The following is a 22807-nucleotide window of genomic DNA, read 5'->3' as shown; positions in this document are numbered from 1 at the left end:
CTCTGCCTCCTGGTGTGTTGCAAACACATCTTCCCCAACAACGTCTGAACTCCAACCTTGAGGAGAGGGCTCCCACTCGAAAATTTATTCTTACATTGGGCATTCTCTCAGCTGAAGAATTTTAAGTTAGTTTTCTGTTACAGTTAATAACTGTATAACTTATTTTTAAGATTTTATTTGTTAGAGAGCACACAAGCAGGGGGAGCAGCAGGCAGAGGGAGAAGCAGGCTCCCCGCTGAGCAGGGAGCCTGATGTGGGACTCGATCCCAGGACCCTGAGATCATGACCAGAGCCAAAGGCAGATGCTTAACTGACTGAGCCACCCAGGCGTCCTTATAGTTAATTTTTAAAAAACTATTTCTAAATCTTTTTGGCTGAGCACAAAGTCAGTTGTGGGGCTCCATCACACAGCCCTAAAACCATGACCTGAGCTAATATCAAGAGCCAGATGCTCAACAGTCTGAGCCATGCACATGCCCCTGTAATTAATAGCTTTATGTATCAAATCTACCCTGTTCAAATTACTGTACGGCTTCTGCCTCCTGCCTGGGCACTCGCTGGTACACCCACCGGCAGCAGTATGGACACTTACACCAGCTGTGCATGCGATGAAGTACTGTGCCCACAGCGATGCCCACAAACAGGTGACCGCTACGCCAATGCTGCTGACTCAGACACAAATGGAAGGGAGGGACAGAGCTTGGCACCATCTTTTGGGGAAGCAGGGGCTTTTCTGGGGTCCGCACAGGCCACAGCCTCCTCCCACAATGGCAGATGCCTAAGGGTAGAACCCTTTCCTAATGGCACATGGGTGCTCAAGGAGGCAGTGCACTTTCACAGGAGACCTGTGTTTTCCGGGGTCTCGGCAATACCAACACTATCTGAACAAATGTCTGTCCATGTGTACGTGCTCCATCCTGCTTCCCACTCAGTGACCGCCCTGCAGTGTCATCAGCTATGCCTGTCCCCTTCCCCAGCACTAAACACACCCTGCAGATCTCCCCTCCTCCCACATCCACATTTAGGCAGCACCTAAAGCCCTTGACATGGGGTGGATTTTACTTCCCAGGGGTTCAGTGCCCTGAAATTCGTATCTGTATTTATCCTAATTCCCAAGGAAGCATTTTTGGTTCTTGAGACATTGAGGACTATACTTCCCAAGGCTTTGGCACTCACTTTTCCTTGGCCCACAGACTATGTAGTTGGGTAATGATCAACTAACGTTTAAAGCCCCTGAGATAGTGTGTACTACACTTTTCTGAAACCAGCAAAAACATGATCCTGCCTACAGTACACACAGTGCCCAGCAGGCTCTTTTGGACCCTAGAACATTGATTTCATCTTCTAGAGGGCTTGATCTGCTCCACACCCCTCCCCACAGGACTTGCGTCAGGGCTTTTGCAGGTGCACTCTGCCAAGGACACTCTCTCCCCAGTCACTTGTTGCTCATCCTTCTGGGCTTGGCCCGATGTCATTGTCGTATCACCATGATAGCACTTCTTACACCCTCCAGACCATACCACATCGGCCAGCCTGGAGTCAGCCCATCAGAGGCCACAAAAAGATCTACAGTTAGAGTGAGCCTTATGTCCCAACCCTGGAATGACTCTGAGGCTGCTGGCTCCTCCCACATTGGTGGCATTGTCTAGAGAGAGGTTTTCCCTGAGACTTGCCAAGGTCCATGGCAGGGTGATGGTAGGTGGGGGGAACCCTGAAGTAAGATCTCTGGAGTGCACTAGGCCCTGAAGTCCTTGCCTGTATCTCCATCCACTGTTGAAGAGGAAGAATTTCTTCTGTCGTTCCAGGACTTTCTGGCTTGACTAAGAATCAGATGGACATGAGACATGTCAACAGAAGAAAATCAAATTAAATTGGTACGTATGTGAAATACATACAGCCATAAAATTCCAAAGACAGACAAAAATGAGGTATACATGTCATACTGAACTGAGAAAGGTATAGAGGTCCTGGAATTCAGTAGGGAAGAATGCAACTTAAAGGAAGACGAAAGAGTAAATACTTGGTAAACAAGTGGTCTTTGGACCATTCAGGAACAAGAGGACACAGGAATTTGATCAAAGAGGCCTTGCTAGGTTCCTCCCTGTCACAATGTAGTTATTTGTGGGGGAGATAAAGAGCTTCTGAATCTGTTAGGGTTTTTTTTTGTTGTTTTTCAAGATTTTATTTATTTACTTGACAAAGATCACAAGTAGGCAGAAAGGCAGGCGGGGGGGGGCGGTGCGGAAAGCAGGCTCGCTGCTGAGCAGAGAGCCCAATGAGGGGCTCGATCCCAGGACCCCAGGATCATGACCTGAGACGAAGGCAGAGGCTTTAACCCACTGCACCCAGGCACCCCTGAATCTCCTAGTTTTTTATTGCTTTTAACACAAAATAACCTTTTTGCCGAAGTGGCCCATCTGCCCTTGGCCCCTACATCTGTAGTAGACATCTGTACACATCCAAGTTCATTCTCACTCTGCTACTGGGCCTAGCATCATCTCACTCTCTGGCCAGGCTAGGATTCATGATGGCCCTCAGCAGGTTTGGGTGGGGGGAAGTGACCCTGCAAATGGGAGTGGTAGTCAGCACTGGGCGCTACCACTTAAGAGGTCCTCTGGACTGGCTAAATGATCAGAGTCTCCAGGTTCCATTGCACACGGCCTGGTACGTGTCTGGCGTCAGGGGCCGGAAGGCCTTTGCCTGGTTGTCCAACACGAACAAAGGGTCAGCAATGATGCCTACATTGAAGCCCTCGCGTGCCAAACGGGTTTTCACCAGTTTGAATGTGCTTGTGATCGCCAGGGTGTCCTGCAGGGGCAGTAAGCATAACCCGACTGAGCCCCAGGCCGAGACCTCCCCTCCACCTGCTTCTGCCACCCAGAGCTCACCTGGATACGGATGAAATGGGGTGCAGCATAGGCAGGGAGCCAAGTGTGGACATGCTGGTACATCCTCTCACCATCGAAGGTCTGGCCGGGGACCAGCCGCACAGCAGCCATGCCCACCTTGCCCTCACAACCTGGGGAACACACCAGTCATTCCGGGGTCACCCACCTCATAGCGCCCATGGCTGACCATCTCACGTGGCCCTTCTCTGCTCACTGGCTCTGCTCCAGCAGCTCCCCCTCACCCCGTGAAGTCTGGATAACACCCCTCCGCCCACAAAGCTGTTGGCGGTTTAAAAGGAGGCAAGCCCTCCGCACCTGGCACCGACACGCCGTAGACGTTCACCTCCTGCAGGAAGTCCACGAGCGACAGAACGCTCTCCACCTCCCGCGTGGACACGTTCTCCCCTTTCCATCTGTGGGGTTGGACCAGTGCTAGAGACAGCAGCCCTGGCAAAGCCGAGGCGTCCTCTTGCCCACCAAGCCCCTCCTGCGGCATCTGGGAGCTGGTTCTGCCCCGCTCCGCGTCCCTCGGGATCGGGGAGCCACGCCCCTCGAGGAGCGGGGGGTCGGGAGCCACGCCCCCAGGACCCGGAAGTCCCGCCCTCTCAGCCTGGCTCCTCCAAAGGACCCGGAAGTCCTGGCCACCCGCCCTCACAGTCCCACCCGGGACCCGACCGGAATGTGTCCCCGAGGCGGTCGCGAAAGTAGAGGAAGCCTTCTTCGTCCATGGCCAGCACGTCACCGGTGTTGAAGTAGACGTCGCCCCTGCGCCGCACATCCCGCACCAGCTTGCGTTCCGACAGCTCTCGCGCCCCGCGGTAGCCCACGAAAGGTTGGTGGCCCGAGACCTGGGTCAGCAGAAGCCCCGCTTCCCCTGGGGGTAGGAGTTGGAATTAGGGCCTTATCCCTGGCCAGGAACCGCACAGCCCACCAGCCCCCGGCCGGAAGTTCCCAGCTGTGGTAGACTCTTCATCCCCGAGAGCCTGCCAAAGAGGAGACAGAGGGAGACCTGGAGAGAAAGTTGGGGGGGGGGGGACAGGAGATATTGGGGAGCTCACTAGAAATAGGATAACAAGGGAAGGTCAAGGGACAGAGACAGACGGCGGTAGTAAGAAAGATATGGCCAAGACCACGCATGGCACCAGGAGAGAAGACCCTAGGAGAAGGTACTGGAAGAAGGACCTTCCAGAAGGACCAGAGACTGATGCCTGGGAGGACATGACTTCCACAGATGAACCCTCAGAGACCCAGCAGAGCAAGGGATTGAGGCAGAGGAGTCAGGCAGAGCTGAGTAGCTGAGAGGCAGAGGTCCCCAAGCAGTGGTCACACAGGTGAGGGCAGCAGACACCACCACTGGGCACTGACCTCAAAGCTTGTTCCAGCCAAGGAGCAGATGGCCCCCGCCCTTCCTACACCCAGGGAACGTACCTGGCCTCACAGGGACACAGAATCCCCGATTGTCCCTGACAGGCTCTTCGGCCTCCGTGTCGAACTGTACAAGCTCAAAGGGGGACAGCATCTGAGTCGGGGGATGGGGAAGTGTCAGTAGAGGTCCTGTGGGCTCAGCCTCCATCAGGGCTACTGTCCCACCCAACCCACTCACTCGAAGCAAGCAGCTCATCTTGCCCAGGGCCCCACAGCGCCCTGGGTAGTTGACGAAGCCAATGTTGCCTTCCGTGGAGCCATAGCTTTCCAGGATCTGAATAGGGCCAAAGCGCTGCTGGAAGGACTTCCACACATCTGCCCGGAGTCCATTGCCCATTGCCAAGCGGACTGTATGTGTCCGGTCCTCTGGTCGCTGTAGGGACATCCCAAGAAGGGTGAAGAGGAGTGTGCCCTAGGACCCTTACCTATGAAGGCTATCTCTTGGTCCTTACCTGAGGACTTACCTGGGAGGTGATGGGGGCGGGGGCATCTATACCTAGTAGTCTAACAAAGGTTCTTACTTGAGAGTAGTTACGTGGAGTCTGTACTCGGAGGGTTACCTGCAGAGGTTCCCGGGGGGGGGGGTAGTACCTAAAAGGCTTACCTAGGGGAAATATCTGGGATCTTATATAGGGGTAGTACCTGGAACTTTGACCTGGAGAGAGGTTACCTGGAGGGATTACTTAGGAGCCCTTACCTGGAGGTAAACCGGGGAGTGACTTGCAGGGAGACACCTGGGGGCCTTACCTGGAGGTAGTTATCTGAAGCATTTTACCTGGGATCCATATTTTATTGCTGTGTAAGTTTACATCTAGTGAGTTTACCCTGAGCCACCCTTTGTTCTAGGCACTTTATATGTGTTTTATTCTCACAAATACCCCCTTTGAGTTACTATCCTCGATTTCCAAATGAGGACACTGAGGCTGAGAGAGGTGAAGTCACCTGCCCAAAGCAGCACTGCTGACCATCACAGGAGCTATGATGGTGTGGGCTGCATTATCTGTGGCTGTTGCCTGAGGTGTTTTACCTAAGGGATCTTGCTTGAGTCCTGTACCTGAATCTCTCTGAAACCTTTACCTGAGATGACATCTAGGCTCACACCTGAGGTGTTCGCCATGGAGCCCTAATCTCAGCCCCTCACCTGTGGAGTGTTACACAGGTACCGCAGGACCTCGCCAACATACAGGATCACAGTCACACTGTGCTGGCGACAGTCATCCCAGAAGCGGGAAGCAGAGAACTTGGGGGCCAGGACACAGGTTGCTCCTGAGCAGGGAGAGGAAAGGGTTTTAGGTCATGCTTCCATGCCACTGTGATAAGCTGCTTTGGTTACCTAACTGTGGCCCTCTGAAGCACAGGATTTGGAGCTCAACTGTGTGTCCCTGACCCAGCAAGGACTGCCTACATGAGAAGAGCGTAGATGGACATGGGTTTGAATTCTGTCTTCAGGATGCATACTAAGCTCAATACTTGGTACAAAGTGAGCACTGCAATGGGCTATGCATAGCCCTGCAAAGGGCTATGAATGTTAATCATTGATTATGATAAATGTTTTATGAATGTCTAGCTGGGCAGACAGATAGGTGGGGGGATGGGTGGGCAGATGGATAGGTGGTGGCACAGATGGATGGGTGTTGGGTGAGGAGGTATATTAGATGGATGCGTTAGTAGATGGTGGAAGGATGTTTTGGAGGATGGACACATGGATTAATAAATTTTACAGGCCACTACTTATCACTCCAGGAAGGTGATCCTTTCTTAGCTGCTCACCTCCTCTGCAGCTGGCTTTGTGTTGTGGAAGGCACTCTCCCTACCTCAACCCTAATCCTCAACAAAACCCTGCGAGCTAAATGTTATCATCCTGGCACCCAGAGGGACAACTGCTCGTGTGCCTGGGGAGGTAGCAAGTGTGGCTGTATTTTTGGCAGGGAGGTAAAATATAGTGCCTTCTGTGTGAAAATGGATGCTGGTCTTGAAAGTGACAACTTTGCAACCTGTAATGAAATGCCTGATTCAGGAAAGGTCTTCAAGAGCTGGAAAAACCACGGGGGGAAGGTTGATGGGGAGTTTTCCAATTAAAGCCCTTCCCCGCAGTATAGATTTCTCTAATTGCTACATTGTGCACCTGAAGCTAATGTAACTGTGTCAGCTATACATACATACATACACAGATACACCCGTAACAGCTCCCCAGTTCATCTCAGCCTCTCTAAGGTAGGGTAACAGTTACGAGCTGCCTTCAGTGTAATGATTTAAGAAGTACATGGGATTCCACCAAGGTTCTTGCCATCAATAACTGACTTCAATCTAACATCTCTAGAGGAAGTTTCCAGTCTGACCAGAAAGGCAGGAGAAAGAGGAGCAAAGCCAAACAAGCAGGTACAGTGAGGGGACTTCAGCTGTAACACAGACGTGTCATTGGGGGAATCTGAACGTGACCTGTGCTGTGCATCAGATGATATTAGAGTTACTGTTAATTTTGTCAGATGTGATATCACTATGGTGACAGTTCTTAAGTCCTTATATGTTAGAGATACATACTGAAAACTTACAAACAAAAAGATACAGTGTCTAGGATTTGTTATAAAATAATTGAGAAATAGAGGAAAACATGAAGAACGATTGGCAACATGTTAATAATTGTCAAGGGTGGGTGAAGATATGTGAGACATCAAACTCTTCTCTACTTTTACTGTGTATGTTTGAAAGCAAAGTACTGGTGGTAGCTGAAGCTGGGTGGTGGGCACATGAGGATTCATGTAGAAATATTTAGAAATTTGTATGTGTTTCAAAATTTTTTAAAATAAAAACTCAGAAAGAAAACACTGGAGAGTTCCCAGTCAGAATTGCTTGTCAGGTGTCCAGGAAGAAAGCCCAGTGGAAAGCTTGGTGCACACCTAACAGTCACTGACAATCTCAACACTCATACCAGCCTGTCTCCTTCTGACAACAGCAAAACCATTAGGGACTGTCTAAGTGACCAAATCTCTGCTCAAGTAGCCTTGGGGCCTGCTGCTGTGTGTTCCTTGTCAAGAGTAAAACTTCGGTGCTGGGTAACGTGTAGGGCCTTGTTACCCTGAAAGTACCACCCTGACATTGAGTCTGGAGGTCCCATGGATTGGAGGGGTCTTCAGAAAAGGGCTTACCGAGCTCCAGGCAGCCGAGGACCCCAAGGATAAACCCCATCACGTGGTACAGAGGCAAGACTGTGTAGACCACGTCATCAGCTGTGATCCCAGCCAGAGACAGCATCTTGCACATCTGCAGCAGTCGCGCATGTGTGACAATGGCCGGCTTTGGGAGCCCTGGGGAATGGAGTGGGAAGGGTGGTGAGAGGACAGCCGGTAGAAGTGGGTCACCATGGTCAGGTCTGCAGTGAGGGCCTTGAGGCTCTTAGAGAGTGGTCAAGTATGGGAATTTCCGGGTGGGCTCAGGGAAAAAAAATTGATATGGGGCTCAGAGGGTAAATTCCAAAGCTCGGTTAGGGTTTCAGTGACTGTTTACTGGTCAGAGGCAGAATTCTGGCACTGACCAGTCAAAACACATTGGGGGTCAGAGTTCAGGCCAGGTGTCACAATCAAAGGGTAGGATGGGTTTCAGAGGTCAAGTTTGAGGCACATGTCCAGCTTGGGGTTAGGGCAGTGTTAGGGTTCAGAGATCAGGGCTAGGGTTGCTGGGCACCCTCACCAGTGGTCCCAGAGGTGTAGATAAACAGGGCAGGACTTTGTGGTGTGATCCAAGCACGTAGGTCAGTGGGCACCGGGTCAGTGGGTGCAACATCGAGAGCAGCCCCCAGGGCCCCCACTCCTGGTGTTGGGGAGGACTGGCTGAGGTAGAAGCATCGGATGTTCTCTGCCTGCAGCTTGGGAAGGACCTCTTCCAGGTTCTCCCGGAGTTCTGCAGGGATGGGTCAGAAGAGAAATTGGGGAAAAGCCCATAGATGAGGTCAGGAGGGGTGAGACCTGAGACCCAAGTATAGGGGAGAAGGGCCTACTGCAAGCAAAACGGGAAGCAGCTGGCAGAGAAAAACTTAGACATTCTTCTGTAAAGAGCCCCATAATTAGTATTTGTTGGCAAAAACACGGCGCCCGGGGGTCTCAGGTGGTTATATTGAGCCAGCTCTTGGTTTCATCTCAGATCGTGGTCTCAATGTCCTTGGATTGGAACCTGACAGCACTGCATGGGGCTCTGCGCTCAGCAGGGAGTCAGCTCAAGGATTCTCTCTCCGTCTTCCTCTGCCCCTCCCCCATTCACTCTTTTTAAAATAAATAAATCTTTTTAAAAAAAGATTTATTTGGCAGAGCACAGGCAGGGGGAGGCAGAGGGTGAAATAGGCTCTCCACTGAGCAGAGAGCCCAATGCAGGGCTCAGTCCCAGGACTCTGGGATCATGACCTGAGCCGAAGGCAGAGGCTTAACCAACTGAGTCACCAAGGCACCCCTTAAATCAATCAATCAATCTTTTAAAAAATAACCTCTAGTAACCCCCAAATTTTTAGCAATTAAGTTTTGACTCTAATTGCCTGTGAGGGTGGGTAGGAAGCAAGGAGCTCCTTGCCCAGCTCCCTCATCAGGACCCTCTGAACAGCAGTCCTCCACGTATGTCCCCTGCTACCTCACCCTCCGTCCTCTGCTAGCCTCTGGGGTCCTCACCTGGGTCCACCACCAGCAGCCGAGCCCCAGAGCTCAGCACGGAGTGCAGCAGGGGTGCTCCCCGGCCATGCGGATTGATCCAAGCAACTGGGCAGCCCAGCTTGGCCAGCCCCAGCCACAAACCCAAGGCTGGAATGGTTTGGGACTCCAGCACCAGGAGGGCAGCCGACTGCCCGCCAAGCAAGTCTGTGAGGCTGCCCAGCTCGGCTTTCAGGGCCCACACTGCCTGGCATGCCCTCTCGTCCAGCTCCCTGAAGGTGACTGAGCGGCCCCCTGGCCCCTTCCACACCAAGGGTGTGTGGCCCGGCTGTGCTCGTGCTCGTCGCTCGAAGGTATCCACAAAGGTGTCAGGCGGGTGGCGTCTCATGCGCGATCTGACCACCAGGCCCAGGTGGAGAATCCTGAGGATATAGGCCATATCCGCAGGCAGCCAGCGCAGCCCTGGGGGTGGCTGTGGAGGCAGCAGAGCCAGCGTGAGCGCCGCGGCTGCCAGACTCAGCCAGTGGGGCATCCAGATGTAGAGCCAGGGCTGTGCCAGCATGGCCAGGCCAAGCAGCACACAGAAGATCCAGTCTCCCAGGAGCCAGCGCAGGGCCAGGGCCACTGCAGCAGGCCATGAGGGCTGCCCCAGGGTTTGCGGCAGCAACAGTAAAAAGGTGAGTCGCAGCCAGATGCTCATTGCACCTGCTCCCTTCTCAGAGAAGTGTCCACAGAATCCTAGAAACTTTGCCAGGGGCTGCCCGGCCTAGATCTTTGACCCCTTAGCCCCACCCCCGACCCCAGGGGTGTTGACAGCAATGCTTCTGGCCTCAGGGCTCCACCCACCAGCCTTTTTTTTTTTTTTTAAAACCAGTCTTTTTCACTGTGCCTGCCTCTAGCCAGGTATGTGACTGGCACTGAAATTCAGCGCCTAAATTCAAACCCTGTTCTTATATCCCCACCCCCAGGCATCCATGGGGACTATCCTTGGGGTTCAGGAGGCTAAACTCACCACCCTCCACAAACGTGGGCAGGGCAGTCTGTGAATGGTTGGACCAGAAGCCCTTAGCCCTTCATCTCTTGGAGGCAATCACAGAGGGGGAGCTCAGAAAGGTGCTGTCATTGAACTGGGAGCCTGCACATCTGTAGTTCAAACCCCTCTCCACCTGCTCCACAAGTCTTAAGACAGGATGCCCAGGGTCAGGCGCCCCCATGTTCTGGAGCTACTTTCTGGGCGGACAGCCTATGTGATACAGGGTCTCGTGACACTGGTTTGATACTAGGGATCAGTATCTTTGGTCACCAGGTTAGCAGCCCAAGGGTCCTGGCTGCCGCTCCCCTTCAGCCCCCCTTCCCCTGCATTTCAGAACCTACTGGTCAGGGTAGGCATCCTGGAGCTCAGATGACCACCTGGCTACCTGGCCTCAAAGACTCCCTGGAAGCGTGTTCCCCCGCCCCCGCAAGGAAGGTGCTCAACCATTGTGCCCAAGAGAATGGGGGAGGGGAGCCTAAAGTCCAAAGGGCTTTAAAGTTCTGGTGGGAAAGGCCTCAAAATCTGCATCTTTTCCACATATGGCTTCCCCCTTCGAAGCGCACCTCAGGGCTGGCTCTAGAAGAGCCAAGTGCCAGTCATATAAGCATCCCATTCCCACCCGGAGAACAGAAGCATGAGTGGCCAAGCGGGCGGTCCTGTCTCCGCCCAGGGAGCCTGGGAGATTAGGGTCAGCTGCCCAGGGACGGGGGCACTGAGCCCCGATGCCCTCAACCAGTCTGTGATGGTGAGAAATGCACGGGTCTGGGAGTTCACAGCTTCCGAGTTTGGAACCCATGGCCCACAGTACTTTATTAGAGAGCGGGGGTCCTGAGGCCCTGTCCCAGTCCACGATGGGTCCACCTGAGCCCCCTAGACGCTATACTGACGGAGGGGTAGTCCAGGATCATGCCCAGCTTTACACTGGGACAGAGGAGCAGCTCCAGAATCCACCCCAATCAAGCCACAAACCTTGGGCCTGGCCCAAGGGTCTGAGCAGCCAGTCCGAGTTTAGGCCAGAAGTGATTCAGTTCTCAGGGATGGCCGGTCCCTGACCAACCCCAGCCCGCCACCATCATAAGTGTCTAAGGAGGAGGGAGGACCTCTCCTCCCCAGGCAGGCTGGACCCCTGTCAGGTCTGGGGAAAAGGGTGGAAGGAGAGGGAAGGCCTGTGCTCTGGGGAAAGTGCGGTTTGACGGTGGGAGCGTGGTCCAGGCATCTAGGCAGGTATGAACCGGTCCCGCAGCGGCTGTGGCCTAGTTCCACCGGAGGTCCCCATCCCGGCCAAGGGCGGCCTACCGCGTGGGGGCATGCTCAATCCCGCGCCGTGGGGGCCCGGAACCGGATCAGGGTGCCGGGTGTGCGGCCAGGTGGCGCTCGAGCAGCGCGCGGTGGGAGAAGACCTTGCCGCAGGCGGGGCAGGGCGCGCGCTCCGGCCGGTGCGTGCGCATGTGCACGTTGAGCGAGCTCTTCTGCGTGAAGCGCTTGGCGCAGACCGCGCACTGGAAGGCACGCACGCCTGTGTGCGTGACCATGTGCTTCAGCAGGTAGTCGCGCAGCGAGAAAGATCGCCAGCACACGGCGCACTGGTGGGGCTTCTCCCCTATGGGCGACAGGGTATGTCAGCTGGGAAGGGGCTCTCCCCTCTCCTCCCAGAATCCCCCTCTCCCGTTAAGGACACTCCCTCCCGGGACCACCCCTCACCCCCCTCACCCCCCCCCCCGACCTTCCAACTCAACAGGGACCCTCCCCCAAGATGACCCAGTATGTATCCCCACTCAGCGGGGACACCCCTTTCCCAGACCCTTACCGCCATACCGGGATACCACTGTCAGGGGCCCCCAACTCTAACAGGTACCCTCCGAACAGAGGTCTGGGATAACGCTGCCCCTCGTGACTGATCACTAGTCCCCCACCTCTAGGGACTTCCCCTCCCCCCACTCCTGCTATGCCCATGGAGCATTCTGTACTCTGCTTGCTGGCCACCATTCTGGGGACAGTCTTGCAAGGCCCAGTAGGCTTACACTGGGAGAGACACAGGCATACCTGCCCCCCACCCCTACTGGAAGCCCCTGTTGCCCAGAACCTTTGTCTCCTGGCAGCTTATAATGTTCCTGGGGTGGCGCAGACGGTGTTAGCTCTTAAATCATCAGGTATTAATAAAAAACCCATCTCAGTGGCAGAGGGACTGCAGGGCAGTGCCTGGGCAGGGGGTTCCCCCAGACCAACCAGGCCTGGCACCTGGCTAAGGCGACACAAAGCTCCAAATCTTGGCTGGCACTACCTTGGGGCCCCTGGCAGCTCTCCACAGGCTGAACTGTATCCTCTCCCCTTCATCTCAAGACAGCCAGGTGGGGATGATGGTGTAAACCACATCTCAGTCACTCCTTACCTCAGAACACTGATGCCCTCCCATCCATTCACAGTGAAATCCCAAATTCCTGGCCCTGCAGAACTCCCCACTCCACTCCCACAGGATTCCCAGCCAAATCTTTGCTTTTCCTAACATCCAGTTCAGCCCTGCAGGCAGTCTTTGACACTCCATACCCCTGTCCTCCACCTGAGACCCTAGGGAATCCCCCCTTGGGGGGGAACACACCCAGGACTTGCCAGCCACCACCTCAGCCTCTAGTGCCACAGTCTCCACTTGCTCACCCTAGCATACTCCCTGTCTCTCCCTTAGCCACTGCAGAGCACCTCCCAGATGAGCTGAGGTTTTAGGGGACCGCCCCATGGTCTTCAAGGAGCTTCCCTTTCCTCCCTCTGCAGCTGTAGGGTCCCCACAATGTAGCCCCATCTGCCACCCCCAGCCTTGATCAGGGCACCTCTCTGCCTACTCTGCATGCTTTCCCTAGGCCAGCGAACTCATCCTTTCTCCATCCAGTCTGTCAATGAACCCAGGGACAGCCAGAAGACCCAGGAGGCTCCCTGCAGCACTGCTTCCCAGCCTGGCTATTTATCCCTGCCAAGGCTCTGTTCCTCCAGATCAGCCCAGATCGCGGTGAGTAAAGGCTTCACTGCCAGCTTTCCAAAAGCTCTGGGCAAGTTCCTGCTCCTTTACCCAGCCTTAGGATTCCTCCTGCACCAATAAGTCGAGGTAGGGGACTTGCAGGAGCTCCTGCTTCTCCAGTGGAGGGGCTTCCCCTCCCCGCTACATGTCACACTTGGGGCTCAATTTCCAGGCTCCCCTGGGGTCACGAAAGAGCATCAGAACCGCATGAGTGCCTCCACCCCGCTTGCCCAGTGCCCAATCCTCCCTCAGGCTTGAATCTCTAATGACCAAGGGGCTCAGAGACCCATCCCGGCTCACCGGAGTGGATGAACATGTGCTTGGTGTAGTTTTTCCGTGAGCTGAACGTCTTGCGGCAGTGACTGCATTCATAGGCAGGTGACTCGGCAGCACCGGGAGCTCGGGCAGGGGTGGCCGAGGGGGCCGCAGCAGGAGCAGCGGGCGGCGGGGCCGGTGCCTCCCCCGGAGGCGCACTTGGGGCCGCATCTGGCTGGAGCGCGGGGTAGAAGGCGGAGGAGAGTGCAGGAGCCGGCCCGGAGGGCGCGGGAGAAGGCTGCGCAGGCGGCCCAGGAGCGCCCAGATGAAAAGGGAAAAGCGAGACTGGGGGGCCCGGGGTCTTCACGCTGGGGACGCGGGATCCGGACAGGACGCAGTCAGGCGGAGCCGGGGTATCGGGGGGGCAGGCTTCCGCGGCGGTGCCATCCTCATCTTGCCAAGCGGACACGTAACTCTCCGGGAACACGTCCTCGGCCGCCGAGGCCCCCCTAAGGAAGTCCCTTCCGGCGCCGCCGTAGTCCGAGAGGCCGGCGGGTGCGGGCGGCTCCTCGCACGCGCTGTCAGGGGCGGCGGTGAGGAAGCCGGCAGCACAGTCAGGGAAGGAAGGGGGCGCCTGGCCCTCTCCCGGGCCGCCGCCTTCACCGTCCTCACCGTCGGTTTCATCGTCGGTCTCCTCGTCGCAGTCGCCGCCGCCGTCGTCTGGGGCCGCTGGCAGGGCGGGGTCCTCTGACCCCTCGGCCTTGGTGGGCGCAGTGGGAGCGGGCAGCTGCAGGCGCGCTGGCTGGCGCTGCTTGCGGCTATGCGCGGCGCCTGGGTGGCCCGGAGGGCGCGCCGCAAGCAAGTGGCGCAGACGGTGGCGTAGCTGCGCAGGTGCAAGAGGTGGGGGCACGGGTGTGGGGAGGGGCGCGGGTGCGCCTGGGACCGGGGCGCGGGCGCGGGCAATGATCTGCGTGCATTCGTCTATGACCGTCTGGATGCGCAGCACCGACGCGGCCGTGAGCACCTGCAGGGCTTCGCCCTGTGCCACCACGAGCGAGCCGCTGTAGAGGAACTCGACGAGCTGGCGCACCGTCTGCGCCGGCACCACGGGTGGCACGCGGATCTCGGAGTGGCCGAGAAGCAGCTTGTCCTGGAAGAAGGGCGAGCCAGCAGCCAACACACAGCGGTGTGCACGCAGCGAAGCCTCGCGGATCCTCACCGTTACGTCACAGAAGTGACCGCCCAGCCGCTGCCCGTTGAGTGTCTCAAGTAGTGAGCGGGAGAAGTTCTGCAGGTGTATGTGGTGCACTGCCTCTGCCGCCGCCATCTGCACCACATGAGGGGATGGGGGAGGGAGGTCAGCGGGGGACACCCCCCCAACTGTCCCTGTCCCTCGAGCTCTTATTGCAGGACAATGCCCACAGGCACACCACAACCCCAGGCTTTGTGAACCTCAGCCCTCCCAAAAAGGCATGATAGTTCTGTCCCACAGACACCACACCGGCCTCACCTAACCCCACCCCCCAGTCTCTAGGGCCTCTGCAGCTCTACCTTGGAAGCACCCAGCACATCCCCTGCAGGAAGGCTGGGAATACCCCAGACCTGCCTCCCTCCCAGTCTTGCTTGCTTCTCAGAGAAGGGTCCAAGAGCTCAAATTCCCCTATATTGGTCCCCACCCTTCCCCTAACTCCAAATCCATAAAACTTCCCAAAGTCCCCCTCCAATGGCACAGCTCTGTGGAGGAGGCCACAGGGGCCCCTACACAGAACTGGCTGCCACACCTTACCCACTCCCCTTCCTGGCCGGCTGTGATTCCTCCCCAAGCAGCTTTTTGATCTTCCTTTGCCACATCCCCCCTCCTTGGAGCATCCAAGGCCCTGTGGAGACCCAAGTCTGTTGGCTTGGAATTGGGTTAACTAGGGTATACAGAGGTCTCTCACGGGTGGGGCGGCATGACCTGGGTCCTGGGCTAAGCAATTGAGGGTATGCAGAGTCACGGAGGATTGAGAGTAAGCTGAGCATCAGCCTGACAAGTGCCGTATAAGAGAAGAATACATGGTCTCTGCCAACCCCCACAGCAGGTAGGGAGGAACCTCTTGCGGCCTGGTTCTTGGACTCTTGATATGGCTTGCAGGGCACAGGTGTGGGGGTGGCATAGAGCGGGGGCTTGTGTGGACTGTGCAAGGTGTGTGGTTGGGAGGGCAAAGGTGGTGCAGCAGCAGCCTCCAGATCAGGATGATTCTTGTCAAAATTGTGGCTTCCTAATTCTACCTGATTTGCCCAACGTCAGACACTGGAAGGGGGAAGGGACACTATTCCCCAGGAAACCCCAGAAATCTGAGAAGCTCTGTTACTTCATGGGTCAAGCAGGTCCCATGCTGAGTAGGGCTCAGTCTTCCGTCTATCAAACAAAGATGGGATACCTGGCTCATCTTGCACCCAGCCCCGCGCACCCCATCAGAGAACGGCTGGGACACAGGACGCACCCTGACACTCACCCCCTCTCCATCAGTCCGGCGCAGGCCGGGTCCCACAACCCTGGAGTGCAGCCTGTCTTAACCTTCCGGGTCTAACGGGGTCTCGGACTCACCCCCCTCCGGTTCCTCACCCCCAGGTCCCCTTTCCTTTTTGGGGGCCAGCACCCCGCCCCTTGCACGCTCCACATCTCACTCCATCACGGACCACTTCGCACACTGCACTCCCCAGGCCGATGGAGTCTTCCCCTTGGGTTCCCCGCCTCCCAGCCTATTCCCCGCGCCACAGGCAGAGGGAGCCTGAGCAGACCCGACAGCTAGGGACCCTCCCGGACTCCGCGCCCTCCACGACCACGACAAAATTCCTGGCGCTTCTTCAAACGCGCCCGGTGTGTGCGCGTGCGTTACCTGTGCCCTAGCCCCTTCCCCGTCTCTATTCACGCACCGTCCAGAGACCTTCAGATCCGCGCGCGGGCGGCGGGGGCCTGCGCACCGACCCCCACCCGCATCCGCGCCGCCGGCCGCCTCCGGCCCTCCGCTGCCCGGCTCCCGGCCTCGGCTCAGCCCCGGCGCAGCAGGGGCTTCTCCGCGCCGCAGAACAAAGGCCCGCCCTCCCGGGTGTGACGCCGCGTGGGGGCTGCCGCGCCGCAGCCCTCGCCGTGCGCCGCGCTCGGAGCACCTTCCCCCATGCTCGGCTCGGCTGCCCGCGCCCCAGCCCGAACGTGGAGGGCCCCCTCGCACACGCTCCGGTGGCGCCTGTGGCAGACCCCGGCCAGCCCGGATTTCCCGCCTCCGCGCGATCGCCGGGGCCAGGCCCCCATCAGCAGCGCCCCCTCACGGCCGCGGCTTGCGCGCCACGCCCAGGGCCGTCGCCCCTCCCCCGGCCCGCCCGCCGGCCCTGCGGCGGCGGATGCCCGCCACTCCGCACCTTCGGCTCCCCCGCGGCGCTCGGCCGGGACGTGGCTTTCTCCCGCTCAGCACCAACAAGGCCGCACTTTCGGCGTGCGACGCCGACGGAACTCAAGTCTGCGGCCGCCGTGGGGCCGGGGAGCGCTCGGTCAGAGCACGTTTCCGGTGTTTCTATGGCGATCGGCCGCCGCGGCCAGGCCGCTCTTCCGGCTCTAGCCGGAGGGGGAACTAAAGTCGCCTAGGCTCGGGCGGCGGGGCAGTGAGGGAGGTCGGATCCGGAGCACGCTTCCGGCGTGGCCTGAGGCACGGGGATGAGGCGGGGCCTGCGCTGTCAATCTCTGGGCCGCGCTCCCGCGAGCTCCCCCGGGGCTGGCACTGGGGCGCGGCCGCGGAGGCCGGGAAGGCGCCCCGGAGCCCCAGGTAGGTCTCAGCCGGCTTCGACTGCACTGCGACCCCAGGGGACGGCCTTCTGCCCGTAGCAAGAGTGGAACCAGCCGTAGGTCCCCCGGACTCCAGCCCTGCGGGGAGAGCAGCGGAGCGAGGGGCAGACACCACCCCAGGCTCCGGCTCCCATCGTCCGCCCCCGAGCCTGGGTCACTGGTGGACAGTGGAGGCGGCCGGTCTCTGTGCCCTGCCCCGTCCCCCACACACCGGGCGCATCCGCCCCGGGGCGAGCGGTGAACGACGGTTCCCTTCGGCACGCAGCACTTGGGACACGCGTCGGAGTAAGGGGAGGGCAGGGGTGAGATGGGTGGTGCGTCTGCCAGGACGGGGGGCGCCAGCAGTCTCTTTCGGAGACAGTCTGCGGGCGGAGGAAACAGCCATGGTTTTCGAGGACCTTGAGATGGGGCTGGCTATCCAGGACACAGTGAGCCAGGCCGGGGGCTGGAGCGGTGGGCTGGCCTCGCTTTATACTTTGCTCGTGGGGGCTAGAGGCAGTCGGGAGGACAGAAGGGTCGGAAGATTCCCGGAGACCTCGGTGGACCCCGTGCCTCCTGCAGCGGGTGTGGAATCCAGCATGGGGGTAGGGGTGCGGACTTAGCCTCCGGGATGAGGGCAAGATCCGAGTACCAGCCTCCCGCCTTGATCAGCTGTACTGTAGACGCGTCGAAGGTCAGGAGGGGAACCACTGTCCCCACTGGCAGCCAATCCTGTGGCCCATGCCCCGAGGAACTTTGTTAAACCCCAAGTCTAATGACCTCAATGTCCTTCTTCAGAATCTGGGCCCCTCAGAATGGCCTGCCCTGCCCCCTGGGTCTTATCCATTCAACCTCAGTGGCCACTCTCCGGTCCTATCACTCCTCATTCCTCAGGTCTGTGGTTCTGCCTACCTCGAGGGTGGCCTATGCTGTTCCCTCTTTTTGTAGCACTTGCTCACATGGATCGGCCGCGTCCATGCCTCTAGGGACTCTCCCTGACTTCAGGGCCTCCATGTCTTCTGTCCCAGGACCTGTAGAGGTGGGGGTCGTCTGTGTCCCTCACCTTGACAGACAATTGCTACTACCTCAGCAGAAAGAGAGGCGCTAACAGCAGCTTCATCCTGTTGGGGGCCTGATTCCACAGGATTCTGAGACATTGTAAGTCATCTCCTGGAGGGAGGCAGAATTCTAAAAATGCCCCCCTCCAAGATTCCGGCGTGCAGGACTTACATATAGTTACAGTACCTGGCAGATATAATTAAGGTTGACAGCCCGCTGGCCTTGAGATGAGATGATCCTTGATTGCTTGGCTCGGCCAGAGGTCATCATAGGTTGTTTAAAAGCAGACGAGGAGGGGTGCCGGGGGACTCAGTGGGTTAAGCCTCTGCCTTGGGCTTGGGTCATGATCTCAGGGTCCTGGGATTGAGCCCCACATTGGGCTCTATGCTCGGCGGGGAGCCTATTTCCCCCCTCTCTCTGCCTACTTGTGATCTCTGTCTGTCAAATAAATAAATAAAATCTTAAAAAAAAAAAAAAAAGCAGAGGCGGAAAGCAGAGAGACGTAGAAGTAGAGGGATTCCACCGGCTTTGAAGCTGGAAGAGCCCATGTGACAAGAAATACAGGGGGGAGTCAAGAGTCTACGAGGCCCACAAGACAGCCAGCGAGGAAATAGGGGCTTCAGTCTACAAACGCATGGAACTGGAATCTGCTGATGACCTGAAGGGGCTGGGAAGCTGATGTTCCTGCAGAGCTTCCCAGAAGAGCCCCCAGCCCTGCCCAGAACTTGATTGCAGCCTTCGTGAGACCTGGAGCAGAGGACGCTGCCTGGGTTTCTGACAGGTAGAACAGGGAGCTAATAGATAGTGTTGTGTTAAGCTACTGAGTTTGTGGTACTTTGTTAAGTAACAACAGGGAACGAATATAGCCGCCGGAGGGTCAGGGCCTGCACGCAGTGCGTTTCTGCTAAACGCTGCTGTTACCCATCTGAGAGATTCCTTCCCCTTGCCTCTCCCTTGCTGAGTGCTGCTTTGTTTCTGCTTTAGAAGGCTTTATCAGTGACGTTGGTGGTCTCATTACTCTGTGCTATAAGCGGAGGGACTTGGGAGTGAGAAAGAGAGGGAATGATCCAGACACGTGGCTGTAACATCAGGCAGGTGGAAAGGCATGCATGAGGGCTTTGAGGAGGGCGGGTGGCCCTCCCTAAAGTGAGGAAAGTGAGCGAATTGTGGGCCGAGCTGCTATGGGGATTGTGGAGCTGTGGGAGGAGAGGGGGAGGACCACAGTCCCAACTGCATGTTTTAAGGACCCATGGGTGGTGGGTCTTTTGGGGCAGCAAACACAGGGGGCCTAAAAGGCAGCAATGGCGGCTCATACCTCAGCAGGAAGGAGAGGACATGGGTGGCTTCAGAGAAAGTCTTCGTGGATGAGGATGAGGTGGAGGACCCAGTGGGAGGTAGGGGGGAGAGGCGCAAACTCTGGCCAGTTCAGCAGCAGTGGCGGTGGGAGCTGCAGCCTCCTGTGTCACAAGCCTGGAGGAGACATAGATTTTACTTTCCCTTCTAAAGACCTTATCACAGGGGTTGTGGGTTGTGCGTTTTGAGGAATAAATAGTATATCCAAGGATACAGGTTTAATAAGCCAAGGAGGGGGTCAGTGTGGCCTGCAAATACCAGACATTCTGGGCCAGGTCCTAGAGTCTTAGAGGCAGTGTGATAAGAGGCAGATGGCACCAGCTGATGGACCATCCAGGGAAGAACCTGTGAGGTTGCAATGGTCACAGACACGTGAAAGGAGAAGAAATTAAACTACTCATTGACTGGGCCTCCTCAGCAGCCAAGAGGCAAGAACCACTGTACCCGACACCCCCACACCTCTCACAACCAGAGGCACAGCTTAGGTCAGAAGACTCAGTCCTGCTTCCCGCCCAGTCTGTTCCTAACCTCCCTCTACCCTCCATCACTAGCCAGCTTCTCAAACAGGGTCTCCTTCTGTGGCTGCCACTGCCCACGGATAAAGTATCGATCAGGTCCCACTGTCTCCCAGCCTAGCGATACCTTCCTGGGGCTGGATAGTGCCAGGTGTAGGGTGCAGGTTCCAAGATTCAAGTACTCACCTCAGGCAGCCAGGAGCTTCCCCTTGGCCCAGGGGATAGGTACAAAGCACCTCTCTGGAAGAGTGCTTCCCGGTACAAGGCAGATAGGGGAGGGGCTGAGGGAGGTCCCAGCCAAGGCAGCTATGACAGTGGAAAGTTTGGCTTTCCGGAGAAGACAGAGGCAATGAGGATCCCTTTGGGGTGGGGGAAGGGCAGTAACAGGTTCCATTTCTGTATGGATGAGGGTTAGGAAGCTGGGGGAGGGCTGGAGGGAACCCAGGCCCAGGCCCAGGGGGAGTGCATGAAGGTGGTAGGAGAAGTGGGTCAGATAAAGCAAGGTACCTACAGGACTTAGCAAAACAAACCGCAGGGACTGTTGGGATGGGGGTGGAAATGGGTGAGGAGTATTTGCAACACAGAGAGAAAAGGTTTAATTTGCTTTCATATGTAAAAGAAAAGAGCACCTGCTAGTCTGTGGACAGAGAGGTGGGGACATCAGGTAAGTAAGAGACCTAAACTGAAATAACCATAACACAACTACCATGGTCACTTCCCCTGGGTCCCTGCACCAGGTCCTACATGGGGCTCTTGATTTAATTTTGAAAAGTGAAAAAAAACCCAAGAAACACGAAGTGTAATATAGCACACACTGGAGTGCTCACATCCCCAAATTACCAAATGTACTTGTTTTGTCCATTTTTTTTTCCCCTTGAAAGATTTATTTATTTGCGATAGTGAGTGCACAAACCAGGATAGGAGTAGATGGAGTGAATGTCCAGTGGACTTATCAGTGAATGTGGAGCCAGACGTGGGGCTCAATCTCATGACCCTGAGATCATGACCTGAGCTGAAATCGAGTCAGACACTTATTTTTTTTAGAGATTTTATTTATTTATTTGACAGATCACAAGTAGGCAGACAGACAGGCGGGGGTGGGGTAGGGTGGGGGTGGGGGGTGGGGAAGCAGGCTCCCTGCCAAGCAGAGAGCCTGATGTGGGGCTGGATCCCAGCACCCTGAGACCATGACCTGAGCCAAAGCCAGAGGTTTAACCCACAGATCCTTCCAGCCTCCCTGTCCCTTATTTCTTTGTCCTGCTTTTAGTACACACACACACAAAGTTATTATTTTTTAATTTTTTTTAAGCAAAGCTTGTAGGCAAAAGAGAAAGCCCCGGGAGGGAGGTGGCACACCTGCGTACTTCTGTTCCTCAAGGCTTCTTGGTCCTACCCTGGTTTAACAGTTCTTCTGAAGCCAGATGTATGTTTCTGGTTTTGTCTTTTTTTTTTTTTTTTCACATGTAATAATTTTTTTAAAGTTTAAGTTTCTAATTTTTTAAAATAATTTACACCCATCCTGAGGCTCGAACTTACCACCCTGAGAAGAAGAGTCCTATGCTCCTCTGAGGGAGCCAGCCAGCCACGTCATATGTTTGTATTTAAAGTTTTTTATTTTTCAAATTTTTTATTAGGGAGAGAGGGGATGGGGGAGGGTCAGAGGGCGAGGGAGAATCTTAAGCAGACTCCCCATTGAGTGCAGAGGCAACATGGAGCTCAGTCTCACAACCTTGAGATCATGACCTGAGCTGATAACATGACCTGAGCCGAAATCAAGTGTCAAGAGTCAGATGCTTAACCAGCTGAGCCACCCAGATGCCTCTCTGTTTTATTTATTTTTTATTTTTTGAAAGATTTTATTTATTTGACAGACAAGAAATGACAAGTAGGCAGAGAGGCAGGCAGAGGTGGGTGGGGGAGGGCGGAAGCAGGCTCCCAGAGAGCCACATGCGGGTAGGGCTGGATTCCAGGACCCTGAGATCATTACCTGAGCCAAAGGCAGATGCTTAACCCACTGAGCCACCCAGGCGCCCCAGAGACCACTAATCTAATGTCACTATAGATTAGCCTTTTCTGGACATTTCACCTGAATGGAGTCACACAATATGAGGTCTGGGTCACTTTGGCTTAGGCTTCTGTGCCACCGCCCCAGATGTTAAATTCGTTTACATTGTTCATTGTTTTCTCTTCAGGTGCTATGCCCATGGCTTCTGGTCCAAAAAGTATTTCCTTGCCATTGTGGGCAACTGAGGCAGAAACCTCTCCAGTCCTGCCTTTACCAGCTGTCCTGCTGGGCTCCGGCCCTCCTTCATGACATGGTCTGTTCTCTACCCTGCCCTCTTTGTGCTTGATACACTGTTCAGCTCTCCTCTTTTAACACCAGAATGCATCTTTTAAAAGCAAGGATGGGGGGCACCTGGGTGGCTCAGTGGGTTAAAGCCGCTGCCTTTGGCTCAGGTCATGATCCCAGAGTCCTGGGATCGAGTCCCGCATCAGGCTCCTTCTCCAGCAGGGAGCCTGCTTCTCTCTCTCTGCCTCTGCCTGCTGCTCTGCCTGCTTGTGTTCTCTCTCTGACATATAAATAAATAAACCTGCTTCCTCCTCTCTCTCTCTGCCTGCCTCTCTGCCTACTTGTGATCTCTCTCTGTCAAAAAAAAAAAAAAAAAAATCTTAAAAAAAAAATAAAATAAAAAATAATAATAATAATAATAATAAAAGCAAGGATGGCGGTGCCTGGGTGGCTCAGTCGGTTGAGGTCTGACTCTTTTTTTTTTTTTCTTTCTTTATTTATTTATTTGACAGACAGATCACAAGTAGGCAGAGAAGCAGGCAGATAGAG

At 55.9% G+C, this 22807-nt stretch overlaps 2 protein-coding genes across 3 annotated transcripts; both read right to left on the bottom strand.

Annotated features, from left to right (window-relative positions):
* Positions 1–2310: 2310 nt before the first annotated feature.
* SLC27A5 (solute carrier family 27 member 5) lies at positions 2311–10701 on the bottom strand. Its single transcript, XM_044257432.1, has 10 exons — positions 8966–10701; positions 8001–8210; positions 7460–7618; positions 5455–5579; positions 4492–4686; positions 4317–4407; positions 3564–3762; positions 3204–3301; positions 2889–3019; positions 2311–2808 (listed from the first exon to the last, which is right to left on the bottom strand). The coding sequence occupies exons 1-10, from the start codon at positions 9642–9644 to the stop codon at positions 2632–2634; spliced, it is 2064 nt and encodes a 687-aa protein (XP_044113367.1). The 5' UTR covers positions 9645–10701; the 3' UTR covers positions 2311–2631.
* Positions 10702–10754: 53 nt separating this feature from the next.
* Positions 10755–16771, bottom strand: ZBTB45 (zinc finger and BTB domain containing 45). 2 transcript variants are annotated; one of them, XM_044257466.1, is made up of 3 exons: positions 16642–16771; positions 13285–14566; positions 10755–11577 (listed from the first exon to the last, which is right to left on the bottom strand). In XM_044257466.1, exons 2-3 carry the CDS (start codon positions 14564–14566, stop codon positions 11321–11323), a joined length of 1539 nt encoding a protein of 512 aa, XP_044113401.1. In that variant the 5' UTR covers positions 16642–16771; the 3' UTR covers positions 10755–11320. The 2 variants fall into 2 exon arrangements, with proteins under 2 accessions (XP_044113401.1, XP_044113402.1); XM_044257467.1 differs by lacking the exon at positions 16642–16771 and adding an exon at positions 16159–16364.
* Between the last annotated feature and the right edge of the window lie 6036 nt (positions 16772–22807).

Source organism: Neovison vison, chromosome 7 (assembly GCF_020171115.1).
Source record: "Neovison vison isolate M4711 chromosome 7, ASM_NN_V1, whole genome shotgun sequence".
Classification (NCBI taxonomy): Eukaryota; Metazoa; Chordata; class Mammalia; order Carnivora; family Mustelidae; genus Neogale; species Neogale vison.
Note: the sequence above shows the minus strand (reverse complement) of the source record. Positions and strands in the feature narration are given on the sequence as shown.

Bases quoted from the DNA above. Each gene is read 5' to 3' on its own strand.
- SLC27A5 (XM_044257432.1), bottom strand. From the start codon at position 9,644: ATGAGCATCTGGCTGCGACTCACCTTTTTACTGTTGCTGCCGCAAACC. The intron at 8,211-8,965 runs GTGAGGACCCCA...CCATCCCTGCAG, and splicing joins GCTGCTGGTGGTGGACCCAG to AACTCCGGGAGAACCTGGAA. The intron at 7,619-8,000 runs GTGAGGGTGCCC...TCCATTCCCCAG, and splicing joins CTACACCTCTGGGACCACTG to GGCTCCCAAAGCCGGCCATT.
- ZBTB45 (XM_044257466.1), bottom strand. From the start codon at position 14,566: ATGGCGGCGGCAGAGGCAGTGCACCACATACACCTGCAGAACTTCTCC. The intron at 11,578-13,284 runs GTGAGCCGGGAT...TGTCGCCCATAG, and splicing joins GCACATGTTCATCCACTCCG to GGGAGAAGCCCCACCAGTGC.